This window comes from Papio anubis, chromosome 17 (genome assembly GCF_008728515.1).
Source record: "Papio anubis isolate 15944 chromosome 17, Panubis1.0, whole genome shotgun sequence".
In the NCBI taxonomy this organism is placed as follows: Eukaryota; Metazoa; Chordata; class Mammalia; order Primates; family Cercopithecidae; genus Papio; species Papio anubis.
In genome coordinates this window covers 34,797,392-34,810,329 of record NC_044992.1, presented here as the reverse complement: position 1 = coordinate 34,810,329, position 12,938 = coordinate 34,797,392, and the positions used below count along the sequence as shown (strand labels likewise).

Sequence of the window (12,938 nt, the reverse complement as noted above, 5' to 3'; positions counted from 1 at the left end):
TTACCACAAAGCGCAAGTCAGCTTGGCCTCTCAAGTGGAGAGATAATCATTCTATAGCAAGAAGTACAAAGATTCTCTGCAGACAAAACCAGTTAGCCAAGGGATCACACCATGTGTACATGTAGAAGTTTGATGGATCAGAAGAAATATGTACCAGGGAATCAAATGTAGCCAGTCCACATACTAACAAACATCAAAGCAAGCCTAGTCAGACTGAGTCCCATTTGAACAATCTTTATAAAGGTTTCTTCATGTTATTTACAATTCAAAGTAAATTTACTTTATAAGCAGCTAGGGAATTCTTTATTTAGTAATGTCCTAACATAAAAGTTCGCATAACTGCTTCTGTCAAACTATGATACCGAGCTTTATGACAACCCAGAAATAACTAAGAGAAGGCAAACATAATACCTTAGAGATCAGGAAACATTTACACAGTTCAACTGTTTAAAAATAGCTCAACATTCAGCCAGTGAGTAGCGTGAATGCCAGCATACACAGTATACAGGTCCTTCAGGGAGGCGAGAGACCTTTCAACTGGTCTGCAGGTGCCTCCAAATGCTGGTCCTGTGGAACTTCTTTCTGAGTCTCGTTCTCTTCCACCGCAGTCTGTGGTCTGACACTCAAGTGTTCGGATTTCCAGGAATCGTGACTACCTTCATGTTGCTTAAAAGACCAGATGTAAGTATCACACAGGTGTTATATTTTCACTCAATTAATTGGCTAAAGATATATAACTAGGCATATTCTATCACTGAGTGAAAAATTTAGCACTAATATCTCAGATCCAATTCTACTATAACAAATAGTAAACATGATTTTAAAAAGTCTATAGAACCACAATTTCAAAAGCCCTAATGACGACTCACTTGTTTCAAGTAGCACTCATTACCACAAAATTCTAGTATATTCAGTGTAACAGTATTTGACCTGGAGTTTAAGAACATAAACCAAGGTTAGGGAAAGAAAACTAAGTCTCTCTTTAACTTCCATCAGATTGGCAACTCTGGTCAACCCTCTGCATCTGCAGGTTCTACATATGCAGATTCAACAAACCACAGATCAAAAATATTTTAGCAGTAAATAAATAAAAAAAAACAATAAAAAATATAAATTTTTAAAAATAGAGTATAACTACTTATATAGCATTTACATTGTGTTATGTAAGTGATTTAGATATGATTAAAGTATATGGGAGGATATATGTAGGTTATATGCAAAACCTACAGCACTTTATAAAAGGAATTTGAGCATCCGTGAATTTTGGTATCCGCAGGGGCCCTAGTACCAAACCCCTGTGCATACTGAGGGACAACTATAAACCCAGTAACAATTTTAACAATGAACTACTCACAGTCCTTGCTTCGCCAACTCGTCTTAAAATGACACCTTCTGCCAATAAAGCCTTCCCTGTTTCCACAAATAACTTCTCTTCATCTGTTTCTCCAAGTTTCTGCAGCTCAGTGTACTTCTCCACAAACCTGTAATTCCAAGCAGTCACATTTTAGGTCTGTTTGTAAGCGTTGTTAAGACACGCTGTTACACAGTATCAAATGGATAACGAAATCCTTAAAAAATAATATGAATAGCCTAGGACTTATAAAATGGCTTACCGTTGACAGGTAGACTTGAAGTTTGGATTGAACAGATCAAAAGCTCTTTGACCAGGCCCATACACTGAATAAAACTTCCTAGAATATGCAAACAACATAATATAAATCTCTGATTATAGACTGTGAATGAGAATGGAATAAAAGAAATAAAGAATAAGTGCTAGTTCCTGAAGAGTTAAGTACAGTACAACCCACAAAGCCTAAGCTGAACAGTTTTGTTTTTTTAGATAAGTAAGGCACACATGCACATGGTAAATACATCAAATAGCACAAAAGGGTGGCCAGTGAAAAGTAACACTCCCTCCCATTTCTGCACCCCAGCCCCCCAGTTCCCTTCCCAGGAAGCAATACTAACCAATTTCTTGTATATCCATCCAGAAATATTCCACTAATATACTAGCACATATGCACTATCATTCCCTGTCCCCAGCCACATTTTTAACCCAAAGAATAGTAAACCTTGCTCTATATCTTGCCTTTTTAAAAACTGAGGTATGGCTATGCACAGTGGCTCACGCCTATAATCCCAGCAGTTTGGGAGGCTGAGGCAGGCAGATTACTTGAGACCAGGAGTTCAACATGGTGAAACCCCATCTCTACTAAAAATACAAAGAAATTAGCAGGCATGGTGGCATATGCCTGTAGTCACAGCTACTTGGGAGGGTTAGGTGGGAGAATCGCTTGAATCCAGGAGGCGGAGGTTGCAGTAAGTGGAGATCGCACCACTGCACTCCAGCCTGGGCGACAGAACAAGACTCTGTCGCAAAAAATAATAACAAAATAAAAATAAATAATAAAAACTGAGATAAAATTCACACATCATAAAATTAACCCCCCCCCCCCCCGCCCAAAGAGACAGGGTCTCACTGTGTCACCCAGGCAGGTAGCAGTGCTGTGATCATAGCTCACTGCAGCCTCAAACTCCTGGGCTCAAGCAATCCTCCTGCCTCAGCCTCCTGAGTAGCTGGAACTACAGGTTCGCAGCACCACCATGCCTGGCTAAGTTTTAAATTTTTTTGTAGAGATACAGTCTCACTATGTTGCCCAGGCTGGTCTTGAACTGCTAGCCTCAAGAGATCCTCTCACCTTGGCTTCCAAAAATCCTGGGCTTACAGGTATGAGCCACTGTCCCCAGCCCAAATTTAACATTTTTCAGTGTGCAATTAAGTGACATGTAGAAAACTCACAAAGCTGTGCAACTAACACCTCTATCTAGTTCCAAAACACTGTCATCACCCCCAAAGGAGGCACTGTATCTGAGCAGTCACTCCCCATTTCTCCTCCCTACATCTTGCCTTATCAGTGCATGGAGATTGTTTCCAGTCCTTTGCTACTCTAAACCGTCCTGCAATCATTATCTCTATTTATAATTTTAGCGCACCACGTAAATAAGTCTGTGGCATAAATTCACAAATGTGGTATTACTGGATCAAGGTACGTGCCTTTGTAATTAAGCCTTCCAAATTGCCAAAATGCTTTCCAAAGTGGCCGCACCAATTTACATTCACGTCGGTAATACATGAGTGCCTATCTCCGCACACCCTGACCAAATGACATTCTCCAGCTGAGCATAGAGGCTCATACATATAATCCCACCTGCTTGGGAAGCTGAGGCAGGAGGATCTTTTGAGGCCAGAAGCTCACCACCAGCTTGGGCAATATGGTGAGACCTGAGACCCTGTCTCTAAAAGAAAAAGAAACAAAACAAAACAAAACAAAAAAATATATACACACACACACGAGCCAGGTGCAGTGGCTCACACCTGTAATCCCAGTGAAAAAATATATATATATTTAGACCAGGTGTGGTGACTGATGCCTGTAATTCCAGCACTTTGGGAAGCCAAGGCAGGAGGATCACTTTAGGCCAGGAGTTCAAGACCAGCCTGGGCAATATAGTGGGACCCCATCTCTACAAAAAAATTAAAAATTAGCCAGGAATGGTGGCATACACCTGTAGTCCCAGCTACTCAGGAGGCTGAGGTGGGAGGATCACTTGAGACCAGGAGGTCAAGGCTGCAGTGAGCCATGATAGGTGCCACTGCATCCCACCCTGGGTGAGATCCTGTCTCAAAAAAAAAAAAAAAAAATACACAAACACACACACACACACATACACACATACACACGCACACACGTTCTCCAACTTTTTGATCTTAGCCAACCTGATAGGTAAGAAACCAGAACTCTTTATAGTTTTAATTTGCTTTTCTTTTGAAAGAGACTGGACATCTTTTCGAGTTTAAGAGCAAACTGAATTTCCTTTACTGTGAACTGTCCAAGTTCTTTGTCCACTTTTTGATTTGATGGCTGCTATGGACTAAATGTGTCCCACCAAAATTAGTATGTTGAAATCCTAATCCCCAATGTGATGATATTTAGAGATGGAGACTTTCGGAGATAATCAGGTCATGGTAATCAGCCCTCATGACGCGATGAGTGCCCCGATAAGAGATAGGAGAGCTTGCTTCCACTCTCTGCTCCTCTCAATGTGAGGAATCAGGAAGACAGTCCTACCCAGAACCTGACCCTACTGGCACCCTGATCTCAGACTTCCCAGCATCTGGAACTATGAGAAAGAAATTTCGTTTGTTTATAAGCCACCTGGTCTAGGGTAATTTGTTATAGCAGCCCAAACTATGACAGTGGTCTCTTTCTTAATGATTTCTAAGCAAACTTTGTAGCCACATACATAGAAAATTAGTCCTTTGTCATATTGCAAAAGTCCATTGCAAAGATCTTTCCCAGTTTGTTGGCTGTCTTTTGATTTTGCTTATGGTACTTTTTTATACAGAAAATTTTAATATTTTCTTTTTTTTTTTTTTTTGAGAGGGAGTCTCACTCTGTCGCCCAGGCTGGAGTGCAGTGGCTGGATCTCAGCTCACTGCAAGCTCCGCCTCCCAGGTTTACACCATTCTCCTGCCTCAGCCTCCCGAGTAGCTGGGACTACAGGCGCCCGCGCCCGCCACCTCGCCCGGCTAGTTTTTTGTATTTTTTAGTAGAGACAGGATTTCACCGTGTTAGCCAGGATGGTCTCGATCTCCTGACCTTGTGATCCGCCCGTCTCGGCCTCCCAAAGTGCTGGGATTACAGGCTTGAGCCACCGTGCCTGGCCAATATTTTCTTTTATGGCTTCGGAGTTTTATATCATGCTTAAAAAGACCTTTATCACTCAGATGATTTTTTAATTCTCCCATGTTTTCTTCCAGTACTGTTATGATCTCACTTTTTACACTTAGGTTTTAATACATCTTTTTGTTTTATTTATTTTGTTGTAAGTGCCTTCTTTTTTTTTTTTTTTTTTTTAAGAGATGGGGTCTTGCCATGTTGCCAGGCTGTTCTGAGTGCAGTGGCTATTCACAGGTACAATCATAGTGTACTACAACCTTGAACTCCTAGACTCCAATGGTCCTCCTTCCTCAGCCTCCCAAGTAGCTGGAACTACTGGCATGTACAACCACTCTATAAGCTTTTTTAAATATCAAAACACCAAAAAAAAAAAGAGGGCCACAAAGAGCTTCAATAAATTATATAAATACAAGATAATATTTTGGCATTAATAGAAATAATTTTTATATGTTCTGATAATAGTAAAAAATTTAAGAATAAAAAAAGAATTTAAAGAAATAATATTTAACAGGCTGGGCATGGTGGCTCATGCCTGTAATCCCAGCACTTTGGGAGGCCGAGGTGGGTGGATCACTAGAGGTCAGGAGTTCAAGACCAGCCTGGCCAACATGGTGAAACCCCGTCTCCCTAAAAAAACAAAAAAAAAATTAGCCAGGCGTGGTGACACATGCTTGTGATTCCAGCTACTTGGGAGGCCGAGGAGGAGAATCACTTGAACCTGGGAGGTGAAGGTTGCAGTGAGCTGAGATTGAGCCACTGCACTCCAGCCTGGGAGAGAGAGAGCGCAACACTCTGTCACAAAAAAAAAAAAAAAAAAGGTAGTATTTAACAAGAGGGACCAGTAAACTATTCCACATTCTCCAATCATTTATCACCCAGTTCCAATGTTATCTACAGCAGAAGCACAAATGATTTTTTTTTAATTTTTTTTTTATTTCTTTATTTTTGAGACGGAGTCTCGCTCTGTCGCCCAGGCTGGAGTGCAGTGGTGCAAACTCGGCTCCCTGCAACCTCCGCCTCCTGGGTTAAAGCGATCCTCCCACTTCAGCCTCCAGATTAGCTGGGACTACACGTGCACGCCACCACGTCTGGCTGATTTTTGCATTTTTAGTAGAGATGGGGTTTCACCATGTTGCCCAGGCTGCTTTTGAACTCCTGACCTGAAGTGATCCACCCGCCTCAGCCTCCTAAAGTGCCAGGATTATACCTGAGAGCAAAGCACAAATGATTTTAATGTATCAATGAACCACAAAGTGCATGCAATGGGTCTGAGAAGAAAGGTGCTGAAAAAGCATTTAATCTCCTTAAAGATCTCATGTCCTATGCCGAAAATTTCCAAGTAGAGCAAGAACATACTTGTTCTGCTACTTTAAAAGAGTGCTGGGGTTAGGGGTCCCAGGGGGAAGCCCGGGCTCCAATTCAGAACAGAATGACCTTATAAATTCCATTTTCTAGCATCCTGAAATAACAGTAAGAATAATGGATGTGTATTATCAAAGTCAATTAGGCACATTCATTGGTCTAAATATTTAAGAGAAAAAGGAACTAGACAAATTCTAGGTACTAAAAGCTAACTAACATCAGTATTCAAGGGGAGGGGCTTTGTCACTAAACTCCTAGTGAGAGATTTACCACTTATTTAGATTCAGATAAATGTATAGGGATGCTAAATGTGGCCATAGAAGTGGTTTCTAGCCTACTGTTGCTGAAATTGTTTCAGAAAACTAATAAAATTCTGATGGCCATTCTCCAAACAGTCCCAATTCCGGCCCTCCACCATTCCTCTCCAAGGAATTTTCTTGCATTTCTCTCTACCAGCCTCGTAGTTCATCTGTTCATTAATCCATTAGCTTCTTCATTCAAGAGACAATTAATAAGCAACTTACATGCCACACATTGGGCTAGGCACTGAAGTTACAGGAACGAATGTGACAATGCCTGGCCCATGACAGTGCTTAATGAATGTTTGTTACTGAATAAAGACAGGGCATTTGTAATGTAGAGCTATTAAAGACAAGCTAAGGCCACAACAGGGGCAGTATGAACAAAGCTCTCAGGGCATGCGAGAGGGGAAACATGAAAACTGACTGGCAGCAGAAAAGTAGTCCCAAAAGAGTTGTGACATCTATTTTCTTTTTTTTTTAGTATGAAAAAAATAGAGAACTTTAAAGATATTTTTAAGAATGTTGCTAGGAGGCCGGGCAGGGTGGCTCATACCTGTAATCCCAACACTTTAGGAAGCCGACGTGGGCGGATCACAAGGTCAGGAGTTCAAGACCAGCCTGACCAACATGGTAAAACCCCATCTCTACTAAAAATACAAAAATTAACCAGGCGTGGTGGCGTGCACTTGTAATTCCAGCTACTTAGGAGGCTGAGGCAGGAGAACTGCTTGGACCCGGGAGGTGGAGGTTGCAGTGAGCCAAAATTACACCACTGCACTCCAGCCTGGGTGATAGAGCGAGACTCCATCTCAAAAACAACAACAACAACAACAAAGAATGTTGCTAGGAAACCATTAGAAGCACATTTTCTGTGACTAAGTTTTGGGAAAAGGAGAGTGAAGGAGGAAAGAAGATTAAAGAATGAATATTTCTACTAGTTTCAATCCCTCATTTGCACTTTGAAAGATAACTCAGAAAAAGAGAGTTGAGTTTACTGAAAAAGACTTTCCCAAACCCGCTAAGCCTAAAGGCAATGAAGCCAGCAAAAAGAAAAAGTGGGTAGATTTGAATACATAAAATACTTCAGTGCCTAGCACAATGTTTAGCACAATGCTTAACACATAGAAGGCACCAAAAAAATTAGTGGAATGAAATAACCAGCTTCTATAAATTAAACAAGCATTATTAATAATAAATAACATATAAATAAATGTCTGGAGTGTATGTCAAAGACTTAGTATCTTCAATTCAATAAAGAATTCTTACTGATCAATAATAACAATTATTAAAATAGGTAAAGAGGACAGATATTTCAAAAATAAATTCAAATGGCCAATAATCATGAAAGTAGAGAAACTTGTCAAAGAAACAGAAATTAAAATCTCTAGACACAATTACTGGTTTTCTTTTCCCAAGACAGAGTCTTGCTCTGTCGCCCAGGCTGGAGTGCAGTGGCGTCATCTCAGCTCACTGCAACCTCCGCCACCAAGGTTCAAGCTATTCTCCTGCCTCAGCCTCCCAAGCAGCTGGGATTACATGCCCGGGCCACCACACCCAGCTAATTTTTTAATTTTTAGTAGAGACGGGGTTTCATCATGTTGGCCAGGTTGGTTTCGAACTCCTGATCTCGTGATCCGCCTGCCTAGGCTTCCCAAAGTGCTGGGGTTATTATTTTAAAACTACCTAGATCAGCCAGGTGCAGTGGCTCATGCCTATAATCCCAGCACTTTGGGAGGCCAAGGCAGGCGGATCATGAGGTCAGGAGATCAAGACCATCCTGGCTAACACGGTGAAACACCGTCTCTACTAAAAATACACAAATTAGCCAGGCGTGGTGGCAGTCGCCTATAGTCCCAGCTACTCGGGAGGCTGAGGCAGGAGAATGGCGTGAACCCGGAAGGCAGAGCTTACAGTGAGCCAAGATCGTGCCACTGCACGCCAGCCTGGGAGACAGAGTGAGACTCCGATTCAAAAAAAAAAAAAAAAAAAAAAAAAAAACTACCTAGATCAGGATCCTGTCTCTTTTAGAGACAGGGTCTCCCTCTGTTGCCCAGGCTGGAGTGCAGTGGTGCAATCTCAGCTCACTGCAACCTCCACCTTCTAGGTTCAAGCAATTCTCCCACCTCAGCCTCCAGAGTAGCTGGGACTACAGGCACCCACCACCATGCCCGGCTAATTTTTGGTATTTTAGTCAAGACAGGGTTTCACCATGTTGCCCAAAGTGGTCTCGAACTCCTGAACTCAGGCAATCTGCCCGCCTCAGCCTCCCAAAGTGCTAGGATTACAGGCATGGGCCACCATACCGGGCTCAGAAAAAAAAAAATCTTAAATAATCATTACCAATACTGACAAGGATAAAGTAAGAACTCTCAGAAACTGCTAATCAGAGTGTAAACTAAGACAACTCCTTTTTTTTTTTTTTTCGGTAGAGACAAGTCCTGCTATGTTGCCCAGGCTGGTCTCAAACTCCTGGGCACAAGCTATCCTCGCCTACGCCTCCCAGAGCACTGGGATTACAGGCACAAGCTACCACATTCAGCCTGTGATTTCTTCTTTATGCTTTCCTCGTGTATCTAAATTTTCTACAAGTAGCATGTGTTGCTTTTAGAAAAAAAGAGGAAATACTCTTGCCACTGAGCTTAAGAAAAAAAGAGAAAAGGGATGCTAAAAAAAAATAAGCAAAGAACACATGATTTTCCTTTAAATTCCTAGTGATTTGTCTCACTCTGTCGCCGAGGCTGGAGTGCAGTGGTGCAATCTCGGCTCACTGCAACCTCCACCTCCCAGGTTCAAGCAACTCTCCTGTCTCAGCCTCCCGAGTAGCTGGGACTACAGGCACCCACCACCATGCCCGGCTAATTTTTGTATTTTTAGTAGAGACGGGGTTTCACCATATTGGTCTGATTCATCTCAAACTCCTGACCTCAGGTGATCCGCCCGCCTTGGCCTCCCAAAGTGTTGGGATTACAGGCGTGAGCCACCACGCCCGGCCTCTCTTAGACTTTTAAGCATCCTTTCATCTGAGTGGCTTCAAAGATCCGGACTACTAGATCCATAGACCACGTTCCTCCTATCTCTACTCCTGGAGAAGGCAGGCATAATGATCACCATAAGCTTGGAGTCAGAGATGTGATTCTCAGATCTGGCACCCTCCTATGTATTTAGTAATTAATAGAAGTTAGCTAATTTCCCGGAGCTTCGCAGTCTCCTTGAATAAAACGGAAACAATACTTCCTTGTAAGTTAGAGTAAGGCCTTTAGAGAATGAGATAATGCTTGCAAAGAGCTTAGTACAGTTCCTGGCCCAAAGCAGATGCCCAGAAACAGGCAGCTATAATTGCAATGATCTTTCAGTTGCTGGGCTCCAGATTCCAGTTTTCAGAACTTCAGTTTCACTATGGGGAAGGGGTGCTGACTCCCTAATTTGGCTAGATAAGTCTTCTCCACAGGCAAGCCCCTGACTCAATTTCATATTTGAATTCCCAGACTGCTACCGAAACCTCCCCTTCTTAAGTTCTGTTGCCTCCTGTCCACTATAGGGCTGAGCACTCACGCTCTAATCTGATCCTCGTGGTACCAGATGTCCTGGATGGAAGCTTTGGCTTTGCCATATCGCAATCGGGGTCTTTGGAAGACGGGCTCCCTCAGCGGGGGAAAGGCGTTATATATGTCCAACCACAGAGGTTTCTCCTTCAGCACCCCGGCCCGAATCAGGTTCCGAGTCCTTAGAGAGGGAACAGAACGAAACCGGGTCATTTGCAGTAGCCTGCCAAAGCCCCTGAATCAGTCTAGCACAGCTTGGGACATTAAAGGTATTACGCGGTTTGCAACACAGATCGGGGGAGGACTGCTCCCCACCTACAGGGAAGGTCTGTCCACATCCCAAACCAAACTAACAACGCTCAGGGGTTAAATCCCTCTATCTTCTTTTGTGCGTCCCACCCACGTTCCGTCACGGAAAAATTCAAGAGCGGTCTAGTCAGGCCCATCGGGCTCTTCCTCCCTTCCTCTTCCCAGAGACCTCCACTCGGGGAGAGGCGGCTGCAATAATCTTTAACATGACACATAAACGCAAGGAGAGGCATCCTCAGGCACAACTATTCGAAGCCAGAAGAAAACATGGGCGTCTCACCCAGCTCAGCCCCCGCACCCTGCAGAACGCCTCGCCCTGCTCAGGTCCGCCCCAAGGAAGAGCGTGACCAGCTGAGAACCCCAGCCTGGGGGAAGCACCCTCAGCCCACCGCGGCTCGGAGCACACACCTCGAGAAGACGCTCCCTACGGTTTCCAGCCGGCTGCCTGCCATGATCTGCGCCTGGGATCTAGCGTGACTAGCTGCTACCGGAACCGGAAGCGGCTGCTCCAGATAAAGGGCGCATAAGTTGCTGGCCGAGCCGAGGATCACTGTGCTTTCACCACAGCCCCTGCGGGAGAGCGGCGCAGGCAAAAGCAAGTGATAGGCCGAACGGGCGCGCTCCGAGGTTACTTGCCAGTTTCAGGCAGGAGCACTCGATAGCAGAGCCAAAAGGGAGGGAGCGAGCCAAAGCCGGACAGAAATAATAAATGACCGAGCTGGGGGAGGGATTCATTATGGTGGTTGCTTTACTCTCTGTCGCCTTGTTGAGCCAACTCCTCTGAAAAGGTGGAGCCACGCGGAGGAGACGTAGTGGGGCAGAGTGGGGGTGAGGCGCAGCCTACGGTCCTGGGGAAGCCAACAAAGGCCGAGATTTGAGGTCACCAGCTCTAGGCCCACGCTGAGCCTAATGTTGTTCAGAGTCACAGACTACGCAGAAGAAAACGAAGGCCGGAGAGGGGCCGTCACTTGCCCAGCGTCGTGCTAGATTTCGGGCCTCCGCCTCTGGCTGTGTAGTGCTCCCACTAAGCCCCTCGTCCCCGGAGTGCCACCTGCATCCACGCTAACTGGGATGCTGGCTGCAACTCGTGTTTCCCGCGGCCGGCGTCGCGGGCTACCTCCTCCTTGGAACTCGAAAAGTGAAAGTGTCCGGAACAAACAAACGCCGAGAAGGAAACGAAAAAATCTGCAGAAAGTCATCTCTCAGTGTTAAACTGTAAAAAAATATAAACTGTGTGTAGCGTATACCCTTTGACCCAGTAATCATATTTCGGGGAAAGAATCTCGTAGAAATTAAAACGTCAATTCATGAGGATGTTTGCTTAAGGATCATCGTTGCAGCATTGTTTGTAGTGGGAAAAAAAATCTATCAGATGAGAAATGGCTGGAAAGTTATTGTTCATACTCTTTGAAACCCTATGCAGCTATTAAAATGAATGAGCTAGATCCATATGTATTTACCTAGGTTAACGTACATGACATGTTTAAATGAAAGACGAAGTGGCAAAGAAACATGTTTAATGGAATCTCAACGTGTTAGGAAAAAAAAAAGAAAAAGAAACACCTCTATATATGTTTGTGTTTGAGGATAGAAATTCTGCAGAAGGACACCCAAGGCTGTGAACATGGGGTATCTCGGAGTGAAATTGCAGGCAGGGAAGGGAGAATTTTTTCTTCCTTTATACGTGCTTCAGAGTTTGACTTGTAAAGAGATGGTATTCATATTTGAACTTTTAATCCAATGAATGTTTTGAATCACACACAATGTCTCCTGGGAACCTAGTCAAGTCATGCTAGAGTCCTCCCACTCAGAGGCTGGTGAGGGGGAAGAAGGGACTGTTTGATGAGTACTTACTACTTGTGTGTGTTATCTTACTGAATCTACATACCTTCCCATAAGGTAGCTATTAACATCCTCATTATAGATGAGAAAGCAAGGCCTCAGGAAGTTAAACTTGTCTGATAAGCAACTGATAGAGCCAGCCTGTGGGGGCGGGGCAGACAGGGCCCTTTCCAGGACCTCACACTGCTGCCTAAGCTATGCCTAAAGCTGGGGGCTGGTAGGCTCAAGAGTCCAGCAGAAGGCCGCTCCCCCGCCCCCCTCCCCACAACACACACACACACAGCAGGAATCCAGTGATTTGAGGCCCAGGGCTAACCTGTAGTGGATTTCACTGCTGCCTCCAGATCCTCTGTAACAGAGAAGAGACAGCACAGCTCTGGCCCCAGGCCAAGTGTAAAGGCTGTAGTCTCCCAGCCCTCAGGAGGTCTAAAAGGCCATGCTCTGGGGAGAGTAAACATGCTCCCAGCTAAATATAGTCTTCCCAGGCCTCCTAACAACTTTCTAATTCTGTCCCAGCCAGCACTATCTGCCAGCCCAGATTACAGGCACACTTCTCTTCTCCCACCAGGAACTGCTACTGTAGGTTAGTGCAGTCACTGCAGCTAAAGAGTTAAAGGGTTTATTCTAAGAACAAGGAGGGGGAACAAAGACACAAACCCTCAATAGGGGAAGAACTGCAAGGCAGAAATGTTCTCTCTAATCTTGGGGTGGTCCCTTCCTTTTCCAAGCCTTTGAAGTTTGCCTTTCCAGCCTGCTTCTGTGACTGAGAGCAGAATATTGGTGGGCAGACTGTAGGTACTTTTGGGATAACAGCCTTCCGAGGCTGCACGAGAAGTACA

The 12,938-nt window shown here is 44.3% G+C and overlaps 1 protein-coding gene across 1 annotated transcript; it reads right to left on the bottom strand.

Moving 5' to 3' along the window:
* Window positions 1-218: 218 nt before the first annotated feature.
* MRPS23 (mitochondrial ribosomal protein S23) lies at window positions 219-10,795 on the bottom strand. The gene is made up of 5 exons (XM_003912796.3): window positions 10,666-10,795; window positions 9,959-10,129; window positions 1,614-1,691; window positions 1,355-1,481; window positions 219-666 (listed from the first exon to the last, which is right to left on the bottom strand). Exons 1-5 carry the CDS (start codon window positions 10,707-10,709, stop codon window positions 514-516), a joined length of 573 nt encoding a protein of 190 aa, XP_003912845.1. The 5' UTR covers window positions 10,710-10,795; the 3' UTR covers window positions 219-513.
* Window positions 10,796-12,938: the final 2,143 nt, after the last annotated feature.